Raw genomic sequence first — 27521 nt, 5'->3', positions numbered from 1 at the left:
TCTACGGGCAGATAACGAATAAACTGGAAGTCATTGTGCACGCTTGTTGCCTCCCATCAGAGAACAGGATGATGCTCGTGTTTGGCACTAATCACAGCCACGACCTTGACCTCTACTGGCAGAGCATGTCTGCTGATTACGAGCCCCAAAGGGACAAGCGAGAACAGGGGAGCAGGAACGAAACGTGATGCATCATGCGCACATACACACACATAACGCGCTGAACTCGCTGTAATTTCCTGAATCTAGTAATTCATTTGACTTTTGGGAGCGGCATGAACTCAACACACCTCATACTACATCGCCTCTCTCTCTCTCTCTTTCTTTCTGTCACACCCAGACACTTTTCTTATCTGGTCGTTTGCTCTTTGCAATCAAGCAGCTTTCCATCAGTAATAACATGAGCTTTTAATAAAGCAAACACTACAATGGAATAAATAATGTTCCAGAGAAGATAAGCCTGCTAGCTGGCTTGAGCTGGCGGTGGGCCATTTGTCGCTGAGCGCAGACAGTGCAATGGCTCAGTAACTGCGCTATCATGGAATTAGAGAAGAAGGGCACCTCTTGGCCATTGTCGTCTCATTCAATAGGAACGTCTGATTGGGATGGGATGACATCAGATTTGAATAACAATATTATGTATGGAAGGATTGTGACCCCCTCAGAGTACTTGAGCCCGAGTAGGTGAGTAAGGCACTGAAAACAACAACTCTAAAAACACCACCATTTCATCACAACCCTCCACCCTTGCCAGCTGTGGCATTGTGCATTCTTACGGCACATGCTACAAAAGAGTTCCCGAATCTGACAGTGGAGTGTCTCTGAGATAGCAATCTGTCACTGAAGGAGATCCTCTGCTGTGAGAAGGCAGTGTGCTGGGAGGGGGGGTTGGTCTAGAATTGCTTTTGAGCCTGGACAAGGTCCCCTGCTTAACCACTCTCTCAGCAAGATCCAGGCTGAAAAGAAGTCAAGTAAATTTGACACACCACAGAAAATAATGTTGTTAACAATGGTGATTTAAAAAAATTGCCAAGTACATAGTGAAAAATCAAGCGTTTCTCTCCGCTCTTGAACGTTGTGGGCATGTACGCTGAAACCACGCCCCTCAACTGTCAATCAAAGACCACTCCTACAAATGGATGGTTTGTCTTCTTCTTCTTTGTCTTTCAGCTCTGAAAAGAATGTCTGCGTAAAAAAGCCTCTGGTGGCTTGAATAGATGCCACTCGGTCGTCAGGGGTCTGTTCAGCGCCGCGACAATCAGGCGCTCTAACGCGGCCACGCCAGACAAGTGTGTACTCACAGCCGATAACGAGACACTCTACACCACGCCAGCGGAATATCCAAAGGAGAAGATGCATTTTTTGGGGTGTAAGCATAGCTAGCTTGCTAACTGCACTTTTCAATTGTTGCAAAACCGCTGATGTGAACGAAAGCGCTCATGCTGGACTCCATAGTGTGTTACTCTGCCATTTTAGCCTCACCTGAGGGGAAAAGAAAAAAAAAAAATCAGGAAATCTGAAATGGTGAAAAATAGTTTAACACTACTGCTCCACAATTTAGTACAACATAGTTCTCAGTATAGTTAGGGTGTATCTGTCTGGCTTTGGTTCTGCCGTGTAAAACACACACACACACACACACACACAAAGGACAGTAAGAGGGAGCATTGTAGTGCTCTTATGTCTGCCCCTTCCATTAAAAAAAAATACATAGTAAAAATTCCACTTTTTATGAGTATAATACATTTAAAACATCTGTGATCTTCAGTGTACGGACATATATGGTCACGAGAGGATAAAAAGAAATACGGAGTCATCTCAGTTATATGAGTATTTATATCTGTTCTAAAAAGCCTGGAAAACACATACACACCCAAGGGGCATATGTAAAGCATGTAAAATATATGTGGTGTGGTGAAGCACAAGGAAAAGAAAACCTGCGATGTGATACAAGAAAGGTGTGCAGGCATAAATATGTGTCTATAAGTGGTATATCACTATTATTCTGTATTAATATAAGGTATTTAGATTTATTTTTTTTAAACAGTAAAATACATTGACATCAATCATAGTGAGAAGTGTTTCTAATACTTTGCCCCTTTCATGTACAGTAGTTACATAAGATAACCAAAATATTAGAAACACCTCTTAGTACGATGAAGTGCAGTTAAATTACAACCACAATTTAACATAACATGACATATATTGTTAGATTAACACCTGACAATGAACTCCTTTTCCAGGCATGTTTCCCTTGTATTAGATCTTACTATATGCACATTATCATCTATTTTACCACGAAGTACATCTTGCAGTGACAGATTGGTGCCGTGGGTCTAATAAAAATAAATGTCAAAGCAGTGTGGGTGTTTCCAAAATACCACTAGAGATGTGTGTGCATGGAGATAGGACAGATAGAGAGAGAAATGGCTTTCTTGGACATAAATCTACATCCAGCTTAATTGGCCATAACCACACATCACTCCACGGCACTCTGTTACTATAAACAATAAATCTTCTGAGGCACTTGTGCAGCATAAATAACCTGCTGTACAGTCTCTGGAGACATCTTAGAAAGGGAAACCAGATAAATACTGGATCATTAAACGCTGTGGAAACTGTGTGGCTAAAACAAGAAATAACTAATGTGAAAGTTGGAAATATATTGTGACTGAGGGATGCATTTCCCTTTTGCAAGGGGTGAGCCATTTTGCTATTTTATTGACCATCATAGATGTACACAATATTTTGGCAACTGGCTTTGCATGACTGTTTGTTGTGTTCTTTACCATAAATGTCTATGTAGGTATGTTCATCATGTTATGGCAATACATAGCTGTAAAACGTTTGGGAAACCCTGCGCTATGTAAAAACTAAAGTACGGAGACACTTTCCCATTACACACACAGAGGAAATAGGGAATTGAAACTATAATCACTTCAGTTTTTTCTGAAAGACTACAAGATGTCAAGAATTTGTGTCTAAAAGCTTAACTAATGTCTACAAAACTTTGCGTAGGGGTGTGGATGGGATGACAACGATTTATATGTTTGTAGTGATCCAGGTTTGTGTTATTATAGTGAAAACTTTAATCCACAGAAGACAAAATCTTTCCGACTGTCATTATGACTGCTGAAACGGTGCGAATGCCATGTGTTTCTATATCCGTACCCTTTATTCCTGAACCATTTGTTTTTGTTACAGTATTACCACTAGGTAACATTATTGGCCGTTGTGGAGTCTGTGCTCCGAGTGCTATTGTTGTCGTTTAATTACACAGTATTTTGTACTTGAGTGGCAGAAAAAGTCACTTATTGCGAATGGTAAAGACTGCAAATACTGTCTCCACGTACCTCAGGGACTATATAGGAGTTTGACAACAATTAAACAAGTCTTGCTCAGGTGACTAAAAATAACTAAATATGCAACACTTCTATCCATCCATTTTCTGTACCGCTTATCCTCACCTCTGGGAATTTTGTCTTCTCTGTTTCCTTTTGTATACTTGCTGACAATGACAATTCAGAAGGTTAATGGTCTTGTTTTCAGAGCTTAGTTTTACATGAAAAAAATAAAAATGTAACATGAAGTAAACTTGCCTCCAGTGTTGTGTACAATGAATCAAACCAGAATACCTTGAGAATAACAGATATCACTCACTCTTCATCTTAAACTGGCTGCACACAGAGCAAAACAGCTGAATTCGACAGAACTAGACAATTAAACAAATTACAGTTGACGAATGACCCTCGCACAACCAACCTCCTGAATTTGCTGCAACAAAAAAAAATGTTTGCCGTTCCTACGGGGAAACATTTGAAGCGTCCCCTATCTGATTTTATTAAATCACAAACACCATGTTGCGATGGTCACTGTAGTTATCTTTCTCTGTCACCGAAGAATAGAGAGAGGAAATGGTGAGATTAAAGGAGAGACAGTAGATAAAGCCCCATAAATGTTTTCATCATGATTAAGGGGCATTTTCTTCTCTTGTCATCAGGTTTTACAATGTACCCTTTGCAAATTTCCCCAGGATGAATTCAAAGACATTTGAGAGGCTGCTAGCAATGACGGCCCCAGTCATGGACTAGACGTAACATTGTAGAATAAAAGGCAAATTTTTTTGGGATACATAAATGCATAGCTACATATTCACACGCAGAGGATCCTACGGTACAATGTGAACTGTGGTGACCCTTTGCAGTATTGAGCCAATCAAAGAGCCAATAGTATCCTGTGTAAAAAGAAATGATGAGGACACATTCGGGGCCAACGTGACTGATTGCTTATAAGAGGGGATGACTGTGTGTGAGGGTTGGGATGCTGTTGCTTGCTTCTCTGCAGGCGGTTGTCGTGACACTGCAACCTATAACAATTAAGTGAAAGCTGCACATCATTTTTAGGCCAGAGGAACAAATTAAATCCCAAGGCAAAATAACAGGGCCCGTTTCAATGAAAATACTGTACTGCACTCGATCCATCATTACACCATTTTCTATCATTATAAAAGAGGCAGGCATATTCCAAACTGCACACTAATTTTAGCATTCAGCAGCAGAACAGCATCCTATAGACTTGACGAGAAACGTTTGTCCACAAAATATATATTTTTTTTTATAGATTAGCTTTATGATCTGATGAATTTCAATTGTTTTTAAACTACTCTCACAGAGTCTAGCCCTGTATCGAAGGCCAAGACAATCACTATTATTGATCAGCACCAAATGATCCAACTTCCTTGATATCTACCTCGTGCATGCCTCCTCTGCCTCGATAATGTCACTTATTTTTTCCCCCAGAAATACTGTCAACGGATGATGGTGCATAAGCAAAAGGGAAAAATAACAAAACAATCCTGGTAAATCTGGGATATATACAACATGCACTTTGTTCTTTATATATGAACAATTTTTTTCTTTATATATTCTTTATATATGTATATTATATATATATATATTGTATATTATGTATACTATATATGTTCTTTATATATTTCCTGTTTTATTATCTTGATTTTATATATATATATATATATATATATATATATATATATATATATATATATACATATACATATATATATATATATATACATACATATACATATATATATATATATATATATATATATACACACACACACACATATATACACATGTATACATATATATACACATACATATATATACATATATATACATATATATACATATACGTATATATATATATATACATATACGTATATATATATATATATATATATATATATATATATATATATATATATATACGTATATATATATACGTATATATATATATCTTATGCTATTATATATTGTATATATTTATTATATATATTGTATATATTGTAATAATATATTATATAATATATATATTATATATATTATATATTGCTATTATATATATTTCTATGCTGTATATTGGTTGGTGTGCTCGTACATTTTTATAATATGCTGCTAAACAGATGCATGTTATTTTGACACAATAATACTAATTTTTAAAAAACATCTTTAATGCTGGAATAAAAGATGACCCACTTCTCCACAAATTTTAGTAGAAAAGAGACAACAAAAAATGCAACACTGGCAAATTTATTTGTGTTAATTTGCACCCTGTTGATATGAAATAGGGATTTTATCTCTTCATGTATATTTCAGCAAAAAAAGAATTATCCATCCATCCATACCGCTTATTCTCACAAGATGTTGTAACTAAACGTTTTCTAGTTTTATTTTTTCTATATTACATAGTGTCTGCACATGATACAACAAAGGTTTACATCACAGTCTGTCTGTCTTTGTGTATGCATGTGTGTGTTGTTATGTGTCCTGCTCGGCCTCAATCTTGGTACAATCGTACGTTTTCCACCAAAGTGCAAACTGCAGGACTTTTTTCCTCTGATCATCAAAATTCTCACGTATCAACTTCCTCCAAAGCCTTGGCTCCAAGTCCATCATACCTCCAACCACTTCCTGTGAGGAGAAGGTAGGATTTATCATATTGAAACAATTTAAAGTACAGGAGGCTGTCCTCATTTGTTTCAGAATGAACCAAAAAAAAGGGAGTTACAGACACAGAGATTGATATTCTCAACTTAGTATCTAACAAGTAAAATAAGAGAGCACGTGCTGTTTGAAAGTGTTAATGCGTAAACTGACCTTGCCGAAGTAATGTGGGAACTTCTGTTCATTTTCAATTACATGAGCAAACCCTCCCTGGAGTCCAAAGTCTACAGCAAAGTAGGGCAGCCCTCGGGGAACCTGCAGCACACAAACAATTAACCAGGCGTAAAGCATTTCACGACAGAGGACAATGAATAAAGAGGAAGGAGGGAGAGACAAAAAAACGACTGAAATACAAGCACGCACGAAGCAAACAAGTTGGTATACTGGAAAAAATATGTTGGGAGACATTTTGGTTATAAAAGATGCTCGTGTAGAATAAAGGCAAATAAAGAGGCGAAAAACTTACAGCTTTGCGGATGTCTTTTGAAGAAAGGTCAACGACCTTCTTGTTCATGGCCCATTCCTCATCACACTCCATGATCGCTTTCTAGGGGCAGACACATCAGATTTGCTGGCCTTTGACATCCAACTATTGTTTGGCAGAAATGACTCAAATACGAACACACATACCTTAAAGTATATAGGTGCCATATCACCCAGTTCCCGAGGAAGTGGGATACACTCCAGGACCATGTGTTGTCTCCTGCGTGGGTTCATGTGCGTTTCCATGAACACACAGTCCAGCTCCTGGGACTCAAACATACGCACCAAGCTGCGTCGGAACAGCTGTACACCACGCAGCAGGAAAGAGGTGAACTCCGTTATGTGTGCGCACTTAGCTTGATTAACATTCAATATAACAGAAGACTGATTGGTCCACCTGTATCTCTGACCAGACATCCTCATCCAAGGTGGTGGCTGAGCAGTGATGCTGAAGGGGACAGATGAGACAGTGGCCCTCTGTCATGGACACCCCTGCAGGCAGACTTAGGTAAACCTGGATATAATACAACACATATACAATAGCTCAATACAGGGGATTTATAAAGACATTTCCACCATGCAGTAAAGTTAAGTTTCAAACAGTAAGGCCTGTATTTTTCAGAGCTGTGTCAACTATGAAAATCTTACCACACTGACAGTGTAACCCACCAATGAATTCAACAGTGGTTCTACTAATTACATGAAGATTTTGAGCAAAGGAGAGCCCTGTTTTTTTGGTGTATTTCGCAATATATTCATGTTGCATTCTCTGTCAACCAGTGGGTCTGGATCCAGACTTTAGGTCCCATAACACTAGATTTAGTACCCCAACAAAAGGGTGTCAAAAAATGCTACAGTGGGCTCTCAGATATTGAAAACAATCCATTCCAGATGTTAATTTAATTGACCTTTGAATACATTTTCTCACACTACATTTTCTTTTACAAATAACGGGAATAAAATGATCAAACGTTGGCTATCAAACAAATGTCAAACTGTCAGAGATGGGGGCACTCGAGTCAAATGACTTGACTCGAGTCAACTCCAGTTGCCATTTTTTTTTCCAGAAATACTTGACTTTGACTTGAACTACATGACTTGACAAGGCATCTCGTTTATAGTTGGAAATCTGCATTTTAATTGAGACAGTTTGCCCCTTTTTCTACGTACGGGGGGGGGGGGGTCATTCACACCAACCTGGCAACACAGTCTGCATTCTTGCGCACTTGCTAGTGTGACGTAGGCACCTGCATGAACAAGGATGGAAGGAAGCTCCAAAGATGATACAATTTGAATTTAAGGATTTTATGATGAAGTGTTCCAATAGAAGATGGCAACCTGCTTGGCTTTCAACTCGCGCACTGCACCCCGGTCACCAGCTCTTCCAGCTCCTTCCCTCAGGTAGGCGCTACCGATCAACGCAAACTAGAACTAGTAGACATTCCAACAGCTTCTTCCCTCTTGCGATCAACTTCTTAAACACCTAACCTATAATTCCATTACAACAAGCTGGCAATTTTTTGACTTGAGTTCGTTGTCACATTTCTGTGGGGCCAATTATGTATTACTTGTGCACTCACTGTAGTTGTCTCGCCATGCTGCACTATTTGCATATACTGGCCACTCATGCCAGAGTAGCATCTGCTCCATTTGCACACTGATTGAGGAGTATCTGTAACATTTGCACAACCGACATTGTCCCAGATGATCGCACTACTCGTCACTTTAAACCGCATACACTCCTTGAAGTCTCAGCGCCCTTTGCACAATGGTCATTGCACCGGACTATTGCAATATTAGTCGTTCGAACTGCTCTACGTGCTAGAGGACTCTGCATCTTTTTGCACAATTGTTTTTTGTCAATGTCTTTATGTCCCCAAAGTGTTCTGTAAATTGACTGTTTGTTGTACTAGAGCGGCTCCAACTACCGGAGACAAATTCCTTGTGTGTTTTGGACATACTTGGCAAATTTTCTGATTCTGATTCTGATTCTGATGTGTCACTACAAAACTCACATAGACGGTATACTAATTTAACTGTTTAGCCAACTGGTCAAACATTGTTTCATAGACTGGTTTGGGACAATGTAAAAAAATCCAGATTATGTGATTGTGAACATTTTAGTACAGCTAAGTAACGTGACTCGGGGTGGGACGGTTTAGCCTCTCCTCAGTGCAAGACACATGAAAGCCTGCATGGATTTTGCTCAAACAAAACACCTGAAGGACTCCAAGATGGTGAGAAATAAGATTCTCTGGTCTGATGAGACCAGGATAGAACGTTTTGGCCTTAATTCTAAGCAGTATGTGTGGCGAAAACCAGGCACTGCTCATCACCTGTCCAGTACAGTCCCAACAGTGAAGCATGGTGGTGGCAGCATCATGCTGTTGGGGGTGTTTTTTCAGCTGCAGGGACAGGACGGCTGGTTGCAATCAAAGGAAAGATGAATGTGGCCAAGTACAGGGATATCCTGGACGAAAAACCTCTCCAGAGGCCCCAGGACCTCAGACCCGGCCGAAGGTTCACCTTCCAACAAGACATTGACTCTAACTAAGCAAACAGCTAAAATAACAAAGGAGTGGCTTCAGAACAACTCAGTGATTGTTCTTGAATGGCCCAGCCAGAGACCAGGCTTAAACCAAATTGAGCACCTCTAAAACCTGAGATCTGAAAATGACTGTCCACCAACATTCACCAACCAACCTGACAGAACTGGAGAGGATCTGGAAGGAGGAATGGCAGAGGATCCCCAAATCCAGGTGTGAAAAACTTCATTCCCAAAGAGACTCATGGCTGTATTAGCTCAAAAGGGTGCTTCTACGAAATACTGAGGAAAGGGTCGGAATACTTATGGCTGTGTGATATTTCAGTTTTCTTTTTTAATAAACCTGCAAAAATTTCAACAATTAAATTTTTTGGGGTAAATATAGGATGCTGTGTGTACATAATTAGGGGGGGGGAGAAATGATTTTAGCAAATGGCTGCAATATAACAAAGAGAGAAAAATGTAGGGGGTCTGAATACTTTCCGTACCCACTGGATATCAAATTAATTTTCGGAGACCAAACACAGTACATTCAAGATAAATTACCTTGCTCCCTATGGCTACGATGAGGTGCTTCTGGAGCTCCTGGCTGCTGAAACAGTGACGGCATTTCGCCATAGTGGCCGCCAGCCTCCTACTCTCCACGGTGGCTTTGTTCCTCAGCCTCTCCTCCTCCCTCCCTTCACTCTCCTTTCGCGCTGCACTTGACACAAACATGTCATCCAGAGTGTAGTTTTCTCCATCCGTCTTTCCCATCATCTGGAGTGTCCATTGGAACACAGGTCATGGTGGTGCAGAACAGCGACAAAGGACAAAAGACATGTAATAGTTGTTAAGACTGGGTTATTTTTAGATGAGGCTATTTCAGCAGATGCTTAGTTACCCTTTGATCAAAACATCACTGTTTGTAGGTGCTGACACAATTTCATTTTTTATGGTACTGTGTGTGTGTGCATGCGTGTGTGCGTGTTTGGTCAGAACTGGCCTATGAACAGCAAGTTGCAGGAAATGGGAGTATCAACTCAGCCTCTACGGCTCAGTCTTGTCACCATGGTAACCAGGCAACAGATTGCAGAAGTGTGTGAGAGAGAGAGAGAGAGAGATTTGGGGGCAAGCACAGCTGAAGTGTGTGTATGTGAAGTGTGGGAGTGAGTGAGAGTGAAGACTGGATTAGTTTAGTGACATTGTGGGAAAGTGTGTGTGTGGTTATGCGTGTCCCTTAGAAGAACATTGTCTGCTGCAATTGTAATTGGACATGAAATTGCATACACGTAGATTATTCAGGCTGCATAGCGAATATCAACCTTCAACTGTTCAGCTGGATTTGAAGTGTTGTGTTTATGACATTAAATGCACACTGATGCCAATTGAGGGGGGATTTCAAAACTAATTTAAGCCACTGTGGGAAATACAAATCTGCATGCTTTGGCTGACCTAGGTTCAGGCCAATTACCAAACACAACATCTTTAATTAAAACAAAAAAGTCTGATCACCCATTACACACAACTCTGAATAGTAACGCAGGGCGAGCAGCACACATGAGGATTTTGTAACAGACCAGCACTATTATAAAGCACTAAATAAAATAAAGTTGCCATGGCAATCACAAAGATACTATTTTCCATTTATATCCCAGTCTACCATGATCATAACTATTTTATAACTGTTCTTACAGTTAACAACGCTAAATTGCCCGCAGGTGTGAATGTGAAGTGCGAATGGTTGTTTGCTCATATGTGCCATATGATTGGCTGGCAACCAGTTCAGGGTGTACCCTGCCTCCTGCCCGATGACAGCTGGGATAGGCTCCAGCACTCCCGCGGTCCCTTGTGAGGATAAGCAGGCTCAGAAAATGGATTGGATGGATGGATAAATGTCAGTGAATTAATTTTTTTATGGCTGGATCTCTTGATGTGCTTTCATAAGTTTCAACACATTCACTGCCCGTCCTCCATGTTAACATGGATATTTGAATTCCACAGCCATCAATGGCAGTGAATCAATTTTAATTGGGTAAGATTGGGTCACTAATTCAATACAAATGGGGAAGGGCAAGAGGAGAGATTTTGACGCAAACAGATAAAAGGAATATACTGCTAATTAAACAAAGCACAAAAGAGGCTGGTGGAGGTGATGGGGATCTGGAAAGGAATCGTCGGAACAAAACCGATTTTCACACCTTTGCAAATCAGAAATCTATAACCGTGATATTGATATGTATAAAAGCCCTGCCATAGTAACTGTGGGAATATTTTAAGTGTCACTCTTTGTTGGTGCTGGATGGGTGCATATTTATACATGCATGCATGTGGAATGGATATTTCTGTGAGCCTACACGTGTGTATGTAAACAAATATGAGCAGTTGTTCCTCTTTGCCGTTGCATCTCATTGTGTTCATTATACTTAGGAACACATGTAAACACGCACATACACCTAACTTTCACTCTCCCCCCACAGAAAGGAATCAAGCAAAAAAAAAAAAAAAAAAAAAAAGCAGCAGCACAGCAGTCTAATCTATATTGTGACTATTTCAAGGATGAAGAGGGGAGGATAATGTGCTTAGAAAGTGAAAATCTGTCAAGAACTTTATAAATAAAAAAGGTACAGATTCTGATTAATGTATTAATACAATCTTGTTTATAATTGGTACAATGTATGACCAGTCTCATACTTAACCAACTCAAAATGGGCTATCATACTCTCTTATTGTTCACCACTCTTGTCAATATAAAAGTGGACTGTTCTGCTCAATTTATACAAACATTAAGTCAATGTTTGAATCATGTACACTTAGATAAAGTAATAGTAGAATAGATAAAAATACAAACTGAACAACTTTTTTTTGCATCAATTTGTTACAATTGTTATACTTTTTTTTATACTCAAAACTATGCAACATATATTTAACTGACCCGATCACTGTGCATTCATATAATTTTGATCAGTACTCAAGAAATACCTGATGCTAAATGCTATATTTTTTATTTTCAGCACCATCTAAAATTTACAAATAATACGACATGTGCAAAGAGTAAATGTACTGTACGATCTGTATGAAGACATTATAGGAACATACCCAGTAAAGCGAAACAGTAGAAAATGTTCAAATAATTTAATAATTCTTCAAAGGCTGGCTGCTTTGAAGATCAAGTTCTAACTTGATATCCTGCTACAGTTCTGTAGCTTTGGAAGGCAGGATACAAGTCTTTAATAACCAGGCTAAGGAAATAATTAATCTTATCTTCAAGATGGCAGGCTGCTTTTTCAATTCTTTTTGTATGACCAGTACTTACAAAGTTTCCTCAAGGTCACTGTGTTTGCTGTGCTGTATTATGCACTGCACCGTTTGTGATAAAAGTGCCTTCTTACCTTGGCAGCCATTCGAGAGTAGAGGGCGTTCTGATCCTGTGTTGAGCTCATCTTCTCCCTTCTGACCATCTCTTTCAGACCCACACTGTCGTCATCCTCAAAGTACCTCACACGCTGTCCATCAATGTGAGTCTCAATCTGAACAAAGAGTTTGCGCATGACGAACACAGGCTGCAGTTATTTAGAGCATGTTCACACGTGTTTATAACAATTCATCAGCTTTTAATATGGGTTAAAAAACAAGTGGTGATGAACCAGCTCTTAATATGGGTAAAAGAATATTCAAGTGTTGATGAAACCAACTCCCTCAATTGGTACAACAAACATCACTCTCTTGTGATTTTCAACCATTTGCATATTGGAATGAATCCAAATCACTACTAATCACGACCTCTACCGCTTGAATCCAGTTTCCTCTGGATTCAAGCTCCTTCCAAAGAACAGTATGTATACTGTATTACAATTTAAACTGATTAAATTTGACAGTTACAGTATCATCTAAACCCTGAATTGGACATTGCATTCTGCATTAGCTTGATGCAAAATCACAATCTGGATCAGATGTGGGGGGGGGGGGGGGAAAATTGTTAAACATACCAGTAACACTCATTGAAAAAAAATACTATGCTGCATCATATTAGAATATCTACAACTCTTGTATGGGATATCATATTGTGCGAGTGTGAATATAATGCTGTGGATTTTCCACTGGCTATACTTAGTTTTGCCCATTATAAAGAATAACAAGGATGTACTGTAAATGATCAGCAATTTAATTGGAACATATTTAAAAGAATAGGAAACCATCATGAGAAATAGAGAACACGAACAAACCCACACCAATAAAAACATGACCTCCTAAAAAGGCCATTAACATATATGAACCTCACATTCCATAATCACAAAGGAAGGATGATGTAAATGCATTTGATGTTTGGCAGCAGTTTGTTTGTTTGTTTGTTCATTATCATGTTGTGTATCCCTTACCGCCTTCTTCTTGCGACGTCCTCCGTGGGGCTCCTGAGGTCCTGATATAGGCTTGACAGGCCAGGCCTGACCTGAGTGATCAGTTCTGAATAATAGGACCTCCGGGTCTTCACTAGAGCAATCTGCCACCTAAGAAACCCAAAAGACAATATTTTAAAAATAAATTAATTAATTAAATAAAAAAAATTTAAAAAACACACACACACAAAATTTCATTCGTCTGTCTGACAACATTTCCAAAATAATTACAACATTTTAAAGATTTGTATTTTGTGTGATGGTATTGTGTCCATTAAACCTATTCTTGTTACAACACCATTCATCCATTTAGTACATATCTATATTGATTACATTCAAAAGGGAATCAGATAGTGTAACTGCAGGCGACTTGTGATAGACGCGTCCTCAGCAAATCATGAAAAAGCTCTCTTGGAGAGATGGAAAGATGAAACAGGGAAATGAGGGAGGGAATAAATCATCTCCTCCAGTCGCGAGTTAATTCTTGCGAGGCTGCACACATTCGGGCTAGTAAGTAAATATAAATTCAAGTCAAAGCTGCAAAACATGAAGAGCCAAAGCGCTTCCATAACAAGACGGACTGGGAGGATCTTGAATGAGAAGAGGTCAAGAGCACTCAATCACTTTGAGGCTTGGAAAGCCACTTAGCTGATAAGGGTTCTAAAACCGAAGAACAATTACTCTTTTCTGAGAAGTCGTACAGTGGATACCATCACAGTTATGATTAATCTGCCCCAACTTTCACACCATTACTCACAACTTGTACTCGCACATGAAAATCTAAAGCAATGCCACTGTGAAGGTTGGTGTGAATTCATTACATGACCTGAATTACCCGCACATGTATAAATTATTTTGAGTATTCATTGCTACAAAAACAACATCTCTGCAATAACAATGGAAAATGAAAATGGCAATACTGTTGATACTTAGTGGTTGTCAATATTCTGTTCAACTCTGCTTAAGTATCTATCCATTTTCTATACAGTTTATCCTTTTCAATAGCACACTAGCCAACGACTTGAATACCTTCTACTGCTGATTTGAAAAGGACACTTTCACACCCCACACCCACACCACCGACCGCAATCACACCTCTGACTTCTGCGTTAACCATACACGAACAGGATGTGAGACGCATCTTCAAACAACAAAAGATTAACAAAGCGGCAGGTCCAGACCATGTGTCCCCATCCTGCCTCAAAGTCTGCGCGGACCAGCTCACTCCAGTCTTCACACAGATCTTCAATAGATCTCTGGAACCGTGTGACGTATCATCCTGTTTCAAACGCTCCACCATCATTCCAGTCCCCAAGAAACCTACAATCTTGGGTCAAAATGACTACAGGCCTGTCGCCTTGACATCTGTGGTCATGAAGTCCTTTGAACGTCTCGTGCTGGACCACCTCAAGAGCATCACAGGTCCCCTGCTGGACCCCCTGCAGTTTGCCTACCGAGCGAACAGGTCTGCGGATGATGCAGTCAACATGGTACTGCATTTCATCCTAGAACACCTCGACAGTGCAGGGCCCTACGCGAGGATCCTGTTCGCGGACTTCAGGTCAGCGTTCAACACCATCATCCCCGAACTCCTTTCCTCCAAGCTTCTCCAGCTCAGCGTCTCACCTGCCATCTGCCAGTGGATTTCAACACTCAACGCACCCGGCTGTCAAACTCCCGAAGTTTGCAGATGACACCCCTGTCATCGGCCTCATCATGGACGGTGACGAGCCTGCATATCGACAGGAAGTGGAGCGGCTGGAGCTGTGGTGCAGCCGACACAACCTGGAGCTGAACACGCTCAAGACTGTGGAGATGATCGTGGACTTCAGGAGGCATCCTTCGCCACAGCTGCCCCTCACGCTGTCCAGCTGCCTTGTGTCAACCGTCGAGACCTTCAAGTTCCTGGGAATTACAGTCTCTCAGGACCTGAAGTGGGCGATCAACATCAACTCCGTCCTTCAAAAAGGCCCAGCAGAGGATGTACTTCCTGCGGCTTCTGAGAAAGCACGGCCAGCCACAGGAGCTGCTGAGGCAGTTCTACACAGCGGTCATCGAATCAGTCATGTGTTCTTCCATCACAGTCTGGTTTGGCGCTGCTACAAAAAAGGACAAACTCCGACTGCAACGGACAATCAAAACTGCTGAAAGGATTGTCAGTACCCCCCTACTTGCACGCTGCCAGAACTAAGACAAGAGCGTGTAAAATCCTCTCGGACCCTCCACATCCCGGTCACCGGCTCTTCCGGCGCTACCAATCAATGCAAACTAGAACTAGTAGACATTCCAACAGCTTCTTCCCTCTTGCAATCAACTTCTTAAACAGCTAACCTACAATTCCATTGCAACATGCTGCCAAGTTTGCTGTCACATTTCTGTCGGGCCAATTATATATTACTCGTGCACTCACTGTAGTAGTCTCGCCACGCTGCACTATTTGCATATCTGTTGTTCACCAATACTGGCCACTCATGCCGGAGTAGCATCTGCTCCATTTGCACACTATCTGCAACATTCGCACAATCAACATTGAGCTTGAAGTCTCGGCGCACTTTGCACAATGGTCATTGCACCGTACTATTGCTATATTAGTCATTCAAACTGCTCTAAGTGCTAGAGGACTCTCAATCTTTTTGCACAATTGTCAAAAAAAACAAAAAACATTTGTACCGGCATTACCAGATAACTAGCAACCCTTTATTACTCAGTGACTGTTTTTGTCAATGTCTTTACGTCTCAAAAGTGTTCTCTGTCAATTGACTGTCCGTTGTCGTACAAGAGCGGCTCCAATTACCCGAGACGAATTCCTTGTGTGTTTTTTGCACATACTTGGCAAATAAAGAGGATTCTGATTTCAGGGTCACAGGAAGCTGGAGCCCTCCCGATGGACTTTTGACTGAGCAATAAAAAGTAGACTACACCATGGACTTGTGGCTAGTCAATCACAGGGCACATTAGAGACTACTATTCACGCTCAGACTAAGTGGAAGCTAAACCCACACAGCCTGCACAGAAGTCAGGCGAATGAACCGTTACACCGTCAGTGACTGCCTGCTTTAAGTCCTCACAATAACTGCACCTTCTCTGATCTTAAATAGACGTGCCCGTTTAGCAAGAGAAGCCTTTGAAAGCATACATTTGGAACATTTAATAATGAATTCATGTGGATGTTTCTACTTAAAACCTCGAGAAAAGCCAAATTACCTTAAATGTTGCTGTTTGAAATATTTTAATGGTAGTTCACTAATTTCCAGGAGACATAAACTAATAAATTTAGTATATTCAGACCTGGTTTGATGTTGCGGTTTCATGGAGCTTCTTTCGTGCAGCGTGGCTCTCTTTGGCTTTGTGAGCTGCATCCAACTGGGCCTTTAGCTTCTCAACCATGGCCTGAAACACAAAGACACAGAAATATTTATTCATTAATTCATTCATCTTCTACTGCTTATCATGTTCAGGCTCGCGAGAGAGATGAAGCCTATCCCAGCTGACTTTGGGTGAGAGCAGAGGTACACCATGGACTGGTCACCAGTAAATCGCAGGGACACAAAGAAATATAGTATTTCTGGACCAAAAAGTCTGTTTTAGTTCATCTATATTTATTTATTGAACCTTTATTTAACCAGGTAAGGCAATTGAGAACAAATTCTCATTTGCAATGCCAACTGGCTGCAGACACCAGAGTAAAAAAAGCAAATACAAATCTCTCACTAAGTTAACACTGCTTTTGCACAGGGATTTGAGTAAGACAAAGAGCATAAGAATTAAGTTAATTTGACAAGTGCATTTTAAGTGTTCACAGGACAAGATTTAATGAAATTAATACAGAGACCTAATAGAGAACACACCTTTTCCCAACACATCACAAATTGGTATCTTAAGCTACAGAAAATCAATACTTTTATGTACAGCACTTAAACACACAGGAAGTCATCTGCAAATGTCAGTTTGATTGGTGTCGTGGAGGTGTGTGTGTGTGAGAGAGAGGGCGTGCGAGAGAGAGAAAGAGAGAGAGTGTGCGGTATGAGACAGGTCTTCATTGCTCATGCTGACACTGACCTACACACTGATGTGTGATAATGAAGTGTTAAGGTCAATGCACTCTATAGTCTATAACTGCTGAGTTTCAGCTCTGCCGTATGTTTTGTATCATTTTCCAAACATTTGCATGTTAAAATACTAAGTTATGAAGAACATATTTCAGTATTAAAATTTGGTTTGCCAACTTACTGCGTTACCCATAATCTCTGCCTTCACCAGTTTAGCGCCCAGTTTGTTCATCTCTTCCTCAGAGAGAACTAGAAGCTCTTCCACCTGTTCATCACTGTCACTCTCACTTGAAGAAAGCATAAACACACCACATTAAAGAAAAAGGCAACAATATGGGCTTAAAACATGCAGATATTGAACACTGATTGCAAGATTTGACATTTGGCCCTACCCGTAAAAGCTTGGTAAATGTGGTTGTCTCTTACTGATTTTGCCCATAGCATGACCTATAGCATGATAATGTAATCTTACGAACTGTCAATGGGGGAAGTTATATGGAGCATTTCAGTTTAACCATTTACTGTAATTGTCTTTTTCCAATCTCTCACCATGTTTGTCTGTTCTGATTCATTAACATCTGTGAAGCCACGTTCTGGGCTATTACACTCCTCATTGCTGCATGTAATGGGGCAAGGATGGTGTAGAGTCCTTTCATGCTGCAGGGATTCTGTCTGCTACTTTTCTCAAAGTTGGGCAAACAAGGCAAAAGAAAGAATGACTAAAAAGGCTTTGTAATGTGTTCATCCCCTGGCATCAGGCAGATGGCATTGCAAAGATAAGGGGAAAACTATTTTTTTTATAAAGCATTTTATGAAGTTTTTGAGTACTCAAGGGGAGTTGATAATGGCTGAAACACAAAAAGTTTTACACTTCGCCAAACACAATAATAAATGTGAAATCACAGTCGACCCAAAACAATTATCGTCATGCCTACAGAGGACACCCATTTTCAGAAATAGGCAGCTCATAAAAATGTTACTTGGTTGTGTAATTTCACACTTGCAACTTGGATGGTCAGGCACTCAGTAACACTACTATTTTTACACATAAAAAAAGTAAATTTTCCATAATATGTTCCCTTTAAGAAATGCAACAGTAACCCTCATTCAACACATTTCTCTTTCTGTTGAGAAGACAACTGACCTTGATTTAGCAGCTTTGTCATCACAAGGAGCAGGGATTGGCTTTGCAGCATCTCTCACTTCCTGTGCTTTTTCAAAATTATCAGGCTCATGTACAGGACCTCCAGTCTTCTTCCGGGCTATAGCGCTTGTGGTTTGTGGACCAGAATCTTCATCATCTGAGGTGGGTTTCAAAAATCGCATTGATGACCGAGCTCTATGAGGACGACGCTCAGGACCTGTAAAGTAAACGCAATGAAAAGCATATTGAGACTCTCAAGGCAAATTGATATACAAGGAATTTGGCAAAATGGTATGTCGACAAAAGTGAGTGACATGCAAAGAATATGTAATAACAATGTCTTCTTCATTACTTTGTGCACTGGAATAAATAAAGGCCTTCCCAAAACTGTTTGCACATAGCTGAAAGAATACAATTATGCAAATAGTCTTGGAAATAATTAATACTGCCACAAAACATGATTCAAGCCACACAATTCAGAACTCTCTCCTCCATGTGGCATAGTTCGATTATTGGTCGTCGCAGGGTCAAAAGAAGCAAAAAGCATCAAATCAGATATCCTCAGATGGTAAACAGGTCCGTTTCAAATGTAGATACATAAACATGAATCTGAAACTAAGAAATCATACGATTGACATCATCGTAATGCACTGATGCCTATAAATCCAACCAAAAATGCCCACAGCGAATAAAACAAAAAACAACACCTGCTGTGGATCTAAACTACAGGACAGTGAACACATTGACCATTAAATGGTGTAAATATTATACATTGGAGCTGCACAGACAATTAAATATGGAAAAAGGATTCCAGATGGTTCCCAGTGGAGTAATGCTGACCCATTGAACCAACCAAACCCCAGGTCTGTCCAGGCCAACTAAACAATACATAATGTTGAATATTTCAGTTTCTTCATCGATAATTGTTTACCTCTGTGTTATCACTGCCCAAACCCTTACACTCGTGTTATGGTTTGCCTGCATTTTGGGTATATGTGCATGCTGATTATATGAGGCCACAGGACCTCATATGGAACATTAGACAATACATACAATCAGACAGAAATTACATGTACAGTGCACTCGTAAATAAAATTGTTGGTGCCCTTCCGTTAAAGATAAACCGACAAGGATCCCTGAAATAACTTGAACCTGTCAACAGTCGTAATATATAAATAAAATATTGAAAATGAATAAATGAAAATCAGGCATTGCTTTGTTTTTGTGTTCCAGTTGAATTACAAAAAAAAAGTTAGACTCCTTCCTCCACAAAAAAGCAATGCTTGATTTAATTTCTTGATTGTCAGTATTTTTTAAATTTACAATTTTGTTTCTACAAACCCCAATTCCAATGAAGTTGGGATGTTGAGTAAGACATAAATAAAAACAGAATACAATGATCTGCAAATCCTTTTCAACCTATTTTGTATGTACCTTTCAGCATTAATGGTGCCTACACAGATGTGCAAGTTACCCATGCAATGGGCACTCGAACACCCCCATACCATCACAGATGCTGGCTTTTGAACTTTGCACTGACAACAACCCAGATGGTCCTTTTCCTCTTTGGCCCAGAGGACACGATGTCCATGATATCCAAAAACAATTTGAAATGTGGACCATCAGACCACAGCACACTGTTCCACTTTGCGTTAGTCCATTTCAGATGAGCTCGGGGTGTTGTTGATATATGGCTTTTGCTTTGCATGTTAGTGTTCTCACTTGCATTTGTAGATGTAGCGAAGAACTGTGTTGACTGACAATGGTTTCCTAAAGTGTTCCTGAGCACACGTGGCAGTATCCTTTACGCAATGATGCCGATTTTTGATGTAGTGTCGCCTGAGGGATCAAAGGTCATGGGCATTCAATGGTGGTTTTCGGCCTTGCCACTTACATGTAGAGATTTCTCTGAATCTTTTAATGATATTATGGAACGTAGATGATGAAATCGCTAAATTCCTTGCAAATGTATGCTGAGAAGGATTGTTCTTAAACTATTGGACTATTTGCTCATGCAGTTGCTCATTAACAGAAGAGTGCCAACAATTACATCCACGTGTGGAGTCACTAATGTGGACCACGGGCCGCATGTACAAAGACTTGCGTGGATTTCCTACTAAAACATGACGTACGCTCAAATCCAGAAAACGTCGTACACACAAAAATATCCAGATGTATGGAACTGCGTACTCATGAATCCAAGCACATTTCCTTCGTACATCCCAATTAAAGTGGAAATGAGCGCACATGTTGGAGTAGCCGACTCCTCCCTCTCCACGCCCACATTTGAATATGCAAATTATATTTAAATGAACCCTGCACCTGAGATGCCGATCTCTGCATGATCAGAAAAAAAGGAAAATGAGCAACGTAATGAAGAAAAAAAAAAATTCAGAATGTGAAGTTACTCAATGAAGTGGAGGCGCGCAAGAAAATCCTCTTTGGCACGCTGTCCTCCGGCGTTAACAACACGCGAAAGAGGAGTGAATGGGACAGAGCGTGTGCGGCTGTCGAGACAGAATAGCGCGCACACGCTGAACTAAAAAAGCAGTGGTCAGACATTAAGGTGGATGTGAAGCCGAGGACAGCTGCCCACCGCCAAAGTGTGGCCCAAAAAAGGCGGAAGAACCGGCGCGGAGGGCCTCACCCCGTTCATGGAGAGAATCGCTGCGATCATGGGTGACGCTGCTCTCTCAGGGGTGATGGGAGGACGTGGCTGACTATGATCACCCCACAAGGTTAATACCATGTATTTTTATCACTCAGAACAAATGTGTTAATACAGTAACCTACACTCACCCCTGTGCGATAAACGTTCATGTGTAAATGTATGTATGGTATTTGTAATAAATCTTTTGAATTCAAATAGAAGCACATCAGCATATCAAAGAGGACATCAAAAACTTTGACTCCTTTTTGATTACTCAATTTATTATTTTAATACATAGGAGTGGACACGCACGCTGAAAAAAAACTTTTTTTTTTTAAGAGAAGAGGGGTAAATTATGTCAATTTAAACATTTTAATCATGTGCAACCGATGTACATGCTCAAATGAAGTAAATTCAAAGGACTTTTTTTTCCAGTGCATGTGCTGAAGTCACGAAACGATTGTGAGGGAAATAGGCGGAATAAATGATCGCCTTGATCAATTAATAGGTGTCCTAACAAATATCAGTGGTTCATTAAATGCCCTGGTTAACAAATGAATTCTGAGTCCTTGCCTCAATTGCCTTGTTGAAATCAAATGTTGCCGGGCATGAATTGTTCATCAGTGCTAATTGTTCATGTCTCTCTGATGTGCAGATTTATGAGAACAGTTTCCCAGCATCACCTCTAAGTGTCGCCAAAGCACCAACATCTGCAGAAACGTGCGCACGCCAGCCCATGCAATTGGCCTGAGGCACCGCACATTTCCACGGTCATGTCACTCTTGATACATCTGAACTTTGCCGTGAAAAAGAACGGACGCCACGTTTTTGTGCGTACACACCTTTTGTACATGAGGCCCCTGGTCACTTAGATCTGCAGCCTAAATTTAGCCGATGATGCCAGGAGGATTAAGGTTTCTAGTGCAGGGTTGATTAATTTAATACATTTAGAGTCATGTTCTTAATGTCAATTTAATGTGACCCACGTTAGCGGTTGTTGCTTCTATAAAAAAATCGGTGTCCAGTCAGAAAGGATGATATTAACTCACCTCTGCTGTCGTCATCTTGTGAGGGCTTAAGGAAACAGCCTTTCTGCGTCCCAAGAGAAGAGGAACGTTGACTCCAATTTTTGTCAGATGAGGATGTAACACTGGGCCTCTCGCAATCAATGCTTCTTCCTCTATCTTCATCCCGTTCCTTCTCTCTCTCCCGGACCCTATGTCTGTCTTTGTCCTTGTTTGGCTTTCGTTCACTATCTCGAGCTCTCTCTCTTTCTCGATAGAGTCCCCTCTCAGAATATCTCTCATGGGACGAAGGTGATGAGTCTCTTTCATATCTTCTGCACCGATCTATCTCGTCTCCTTTTTTCCGCCACGTCTCTCTGCTCTCCATTCCTTCCATCCGCCTGCCTTTCAACATGATGTCCCTTTCTCCTCTGTTTTTATGTCCATAAACAGCCTTTTCTGCCTCTGCAAGTCGCTGCTGGAATTCCTCCATTGACTGGAAAATAAACAAAACAAAAACTTTTGAGTATTTGTGCCTTCCTAACAGGATTCCTATTTTTGTAAGCAGCGCCTTGTTAGCTACAATCATCTTGCTGACTTTTTCATAATCCAGCCACATGTGTACTGTAAAGGTGCGCCATGCATCAGTCCTTACTCCATATCTGTCTGCCACCACATTGTCCAGGCTGCGCTGCTCTCTTTTTGCCTGCTCCTTCATCCTCTGATAGTTCTTCCTGAGCCAGCTAAGACCACCATCATTCACCACTGAACCTGCTGGAAGATTAATTTGAAGGGGCTAATAGTATATTTCCCATTAAAGCAAAGCATATTCATTAATGCAGTATGTTGTGCTTGAATCTGATGAGCAAAATGTGAACCAACACCAAGGACACCTAGGAGCAAAACTTAGTTTTAATAAAGTCACTGTCATTTTCTTTTTCTGTAAGCGACAGGGAAACAATAAATTAAAATCGGAAAACTGATTATTTTATGGTTGAAAAGAATTATGTGTCATTTTTAATGATAACCAAAAATGAAACTAAAATTTGAAAAATCAAATTAATGACTTTAGGATCGGTGGACACTTTTGGTTAAATAAAATGTATATTAAGTCTTTAATTTATTTATTTCATTAAAAAAATGGTAATTTACTATAAATAATGTAAAGCAATTAGTAAAATAAAGAGCACATATATTTAACATTGTATTCATTGTATTGAATGTGTAAATAATACTACAATAAATTATTTAATCATTACAAAAATGACTTACATATTTTAAGTACACATTATTATTATTTTTTTTTAAATGTCACGGCCCTTCTCTTCATTTTAATTTGTAAAATAAAATCTCAAAGCAGAAATCAAGTAAAATCTTGATAGTCATGTTACCTTTCTTTGCAGCCGTACCAGCCATCTCCTCTGGGGGCAGGCCAGTTCCACCATCCTTCCAGTACGGGTTGAGTTCCAATTTGTGCAAGCCAGCCTAAAATTAAACATACAAGTAATGTTTATACACACTCACTGCTTGCGTGAAAGGTATGTTTTCCCAATCCTTATCATCCAAAAGGTTAATTAGGTAATTGTATGATAATTCTGTAAGATTTATTAATTTAACAACTGGAGCCTATCGCAGGTTACTTTGGGTGAAGGGTGGAACGACACCATGGACGACTCGCCAGTCAATCGCAGGGCTCATACCGACAATCAATCAATCACTCTCACATTCACAAAATTACTGAGTGAGAACTGAACACACGCTGCCTGCTCGAAAATACAGTTAGTGAACCACTATACCATCAGTGATACAGGATAATTAATACATGTTAACTTGTTATATGAATATCTCTATGAGACAATCAAAATTAAACATCCTGTACTCATTTCTTTAGAGCGTACATGTCGTGTTCGAGGCTGTATCTAACACAGCTGGAGAACACATCTGTGAGAATACCACTAAACCCACCACTTTTTTACCTTGGCAACCACAGAGCAGAGCAGCTATACCACCATATGTTACCTTTATGTCTTTTTTTTTTTAAATCAGTTTATTTGAAAGGGAAAGGGGACAATGCAATTTCATAAAACACATGAAATACACATGGTTAAAAAAGCCAGAAGGCTAGTTTTCATCTGTAGTCCCCTAGCCATGATGTAAAAAAGCAGTAAAATACATCTACAAGACGATATAATACAGAATACATAATCAAACTATACTATTAAGAGAGAATAAAACCATAATTTTTTTGATTATAACAAAAAAACAGCATAACATACTTGTCTTTTAGTGTTGGCAGCTATAGGTGTTAACTAGCCACATTTTCAGTTTTTTTTGTGAAGGCCTTGTATGTTGTAAGCAGTTTAACCTCCTCAGGTACTGAGTTCCACTCACCAGCGCTCCTCACTGACCAGGCTGACTTACTGAAAGTGCTCCTGCGCAGAGGAATGAGACAGTCACCTCTGACAGAGCCTCGAGTGACACGCTCAGAGCTGTTTCTTTGGCTGATGAACTCAGCCAGAGGAGCTGGAGCCAAATCATGCAGTACTTTATAAATCAAATTTAAATCTGCAAATATGTGAAGACTGTCCCAGTTTAAAAGACTGTATTTTTTTTAAAATTGCACAGTGATGATAGTGCCTTGGTTTTTTATCCATCACTTTAATTACTTGTTTGTACAAAACTTCCAATGGTTTTTTTGCATTCTGACCAGCCTGGGACCAACTGGTTATGCAATTGTTAAAGTGACTAAGAATGATTGAATCTAAGTAATTTTTTGCGGCTTCAGTCTATGAAATTAAGTGCTTTTGTGCATCAGAGAGGAGAGGGAAAAAGTAACAAATAATAGACACACCTGTTCAATGGCAAGAGCTTTGGCCCGCTCCTGCTCTTTCTGTCGTTCTTTCTCAGCTCTCTTCTCTGCTGTGGATGTGGTTTTCATAGCCAAAAAGTCAAAAGTCATCCACTCATCTCTCTACAGGAAAGAGAAGTATTTTATTAATATATCAATGGATAGACGAACAAACACCAACTGAAAGCATGTCTTCAAATATCCAATTGAATATTCTAATTTATTTGAAACACCTTAGTGACACTAAACATATCGTTTCAGCACCTTTGGATGATGAATGGAAACAGTACCTGGATATTTTGAGCTGAGTCGCTATTGCTCTCTGGAGACTTGGATTTCTCTGAAACCTTCCAGGCTTTAGCAGGCTGTGCCTGAGGCTGAGCTTCAACCCACTCATCGACTGAGTCCTGACAAATAAAGAAAGATAAAGACAAAATATGGCTCCAAATCCTAATGTACAACAATAAATAAAATACCTTAGATAATCCTCTGTTCACAAAAATCGCACTTCAACAAATAAACATTTGTTACAGAGGTATAAACAGTTACTATTGCTTATTACTAAGAGGCACTATACTGCCAATCAAGTTTCCAGTTGGTTAAGAATAAGTGCCAAGTAGCAACATAAATAAATAACAACATAAGTAGATCACAGCAACATTTTTGATTTAAGATGTATACTGTATCATCAAAAAACTATTTAACAAACGCCAGATTTCCAGCACCACGATGGAATACTAAGCCATAGCTCTGCATCCTAAAACACAGATTAATAGTACTTTATGCGTCCCTGCTAATTTTTGTGCGTCTCAGACACAGGTCACACATCAAACGAGATCCCTGCTGTAGTTCTAACAATTACATTTGTGCTGACTTCCAATACGCTACGGATGTATTGAATGATTTAATTAACTCACATTTGAGCTGTCACTTGAGCCATCTGCTGCTTCTGTCACCTTTTCCCTCTTCGCCTTTTTCTTCTTCTTTTTTGATTTCTTCTCTTTCTTCTTTTTGCTTTTCCCAGAGGTTTCCTGAATGGCAAAAGCAAGTGAGAAACTGACACATTTTTGGTGTTCCTTATTATTAATATTTATTTACCACTGTGAAACTAATGACTTGATGTCTGCCGTGTCTTTTTCTCCTTGATTTTTGTTTGCATCAGAGGTCCACCGCTCTTGGAGGATAATTATTTAAATGTTTAATTGTGGAGAAAAAAAGGGAAATCACAGATGTTCCACAAAATAAATTTTATTCAAAATACCACCCTTCTGGTTTTAAGGAACACTTATTAAAAAATAAATAAATTGTTGTAGTCATTTTTGGGGGGGAGCAAGGAGAGAAAAAAATATGGAATCGCTCATTTCTGGGGAAGATTATGTAATCATAAAAACATTTTAAAAAAACACTACAACACTACACCACTAGTACTTTGTTGCGCCAGCTCTGGCTTTTTTAACAGCTGGCAGTCTGAGGCGTCGACTTAACTAGTGACTAACAGTATTCTTCATCAATCTGGCCCCAACTTCCTCTGATTGGTATTACCAGCTCAGCTTTGTAAATTGGAGCCTTGACTGAGCATTTTCTTTCATTTCCACCACCTCCGCCTTGCTGTGCTACATGACCACACCATAGCACAAACTAGTTTATTTCACTCCTTTCATAACCTGGAATCGTCTTCGTATGTCTGATAGCCTGTAGTTGTTTTGTATCAATTGAGTGTCTCTTGAAACGTTAGGCGAGAAAAGGTTGTGCCTTACAGCCTCTATTTTCTTCAGTCTGTCGGTGACCTCAGGGAGCATCCAAGTGTCTTCCCCTCTTTGCCTCTTCAGCTCCTTTCTCCTTTCCTCTCTCTCATATTGTTGCTTGGCCTAAATAGTGCATAGGGAGAAACAAATTAGAATGGGCCTTATAAATTTGAGGTGTTAATTGTAACAATAAAAAAATAAGACTATGTCAGTGGGTTTTTACCGGAGCAAACACAAATGAGTCGGGCTGATAACGTGTTAACACCACTACGAGCAGAATCATCATCCGCTGTGTAGGTGCAGTGTAAACACAGCTTGAAAACAAGTAGATAACAGGCACTGTAAACACGGCGTAGTTGCCGCAACCATGACATAAAACATCGGACAAACACAGCCGGCGAGTCTTATCAGCTTCCGCGATTGTACAGTTCGATGACAACAACGCTCTCCATTAGCATACTTAGCTTGCTAGCTCGTATGATGGCATGGAGTATGTTCCGACGAGTGTCACATTAGGCTTTAAATATACAAATAATTAACTGTAGTTAAACTGTACCCTTTCAATCGCCTCTTGTCGTGCCTGTCGTTTACTGTCCTTACGATCAACTACGCTGCTAGTACTCTCAAACCGAACTGCATGCGCCGCCATGA

At 39.8% G+C, this 27521-nt stretch overlaps 1 protein-coding gene across 2 annotated transcripts; it reads right to left on the bottom strand.

Annotated features, from left to right (window-relative positions):
* Positions 1-5596: 5596 nt before the first annotated feature.
* Positions 5597-27519, bottom strand: cwf19l2 (CWF19 like cell cycle control factor 2). 2 transcript variants are annotated; one of them, XM_061682471.1, is made up of 19 exons: positions 27427-27519; positions 26883-26993; positions 26043-26156; positions 25416-25532; positions 25129-25248; positions 23669-23762; positions 22933-23051; positions 22323-22773; positions 18624-18840; positions 17661-17766; positions 16719-16820; positions 13413-13541; positions 12426-12563; positions 9601-9813; positions 6907-7023; positions 6657-6812; positions 6493-6573; positions 6180-6281; positions 5597-5993 (listed from the first exon to the last, which is right to left on the bottom strand). In XM_061682471.1, exons 1-19 carry the CDS (start codon positions 27517-27519, stop codon positions 5841-5843), a joined length of 2733 nt encoding a protein of 910 aa, XP_061538455.1. In that variant the 3' UTR covers positions 5597-5840. The 2 variants fall into 2 exon arrangements, with proteins under 2 accessions (XP_061538455.1, XP_061538456.1); XM_061682472.1 differs by having other exon boundaries at positions 22933-23048.
* Positions 27520-27521: the final 2 nt, after the last annotated feature.

The sequence above is a fragment of the Phycodurus eques genome, chromosome 7, assembly GCF_024500275.1.
Source record: "Phycodurus eques isolate BA_2022a chromosome 7, UOR_Pequ_1.1, whole genome shotgun sequence".
NCBI classification, from domain to species: Eukaryota; Metazoa; Chordata; class Actinopteri; order Syngnathiformes; family Syngnathidae; genus Phycodurus; species Phycodurus eques.
The sequence above is the reverse complement of the archived record's forward strand: the minus strand, read 5'-3'. Positions and strand labels throughout refer to the sequence as shown.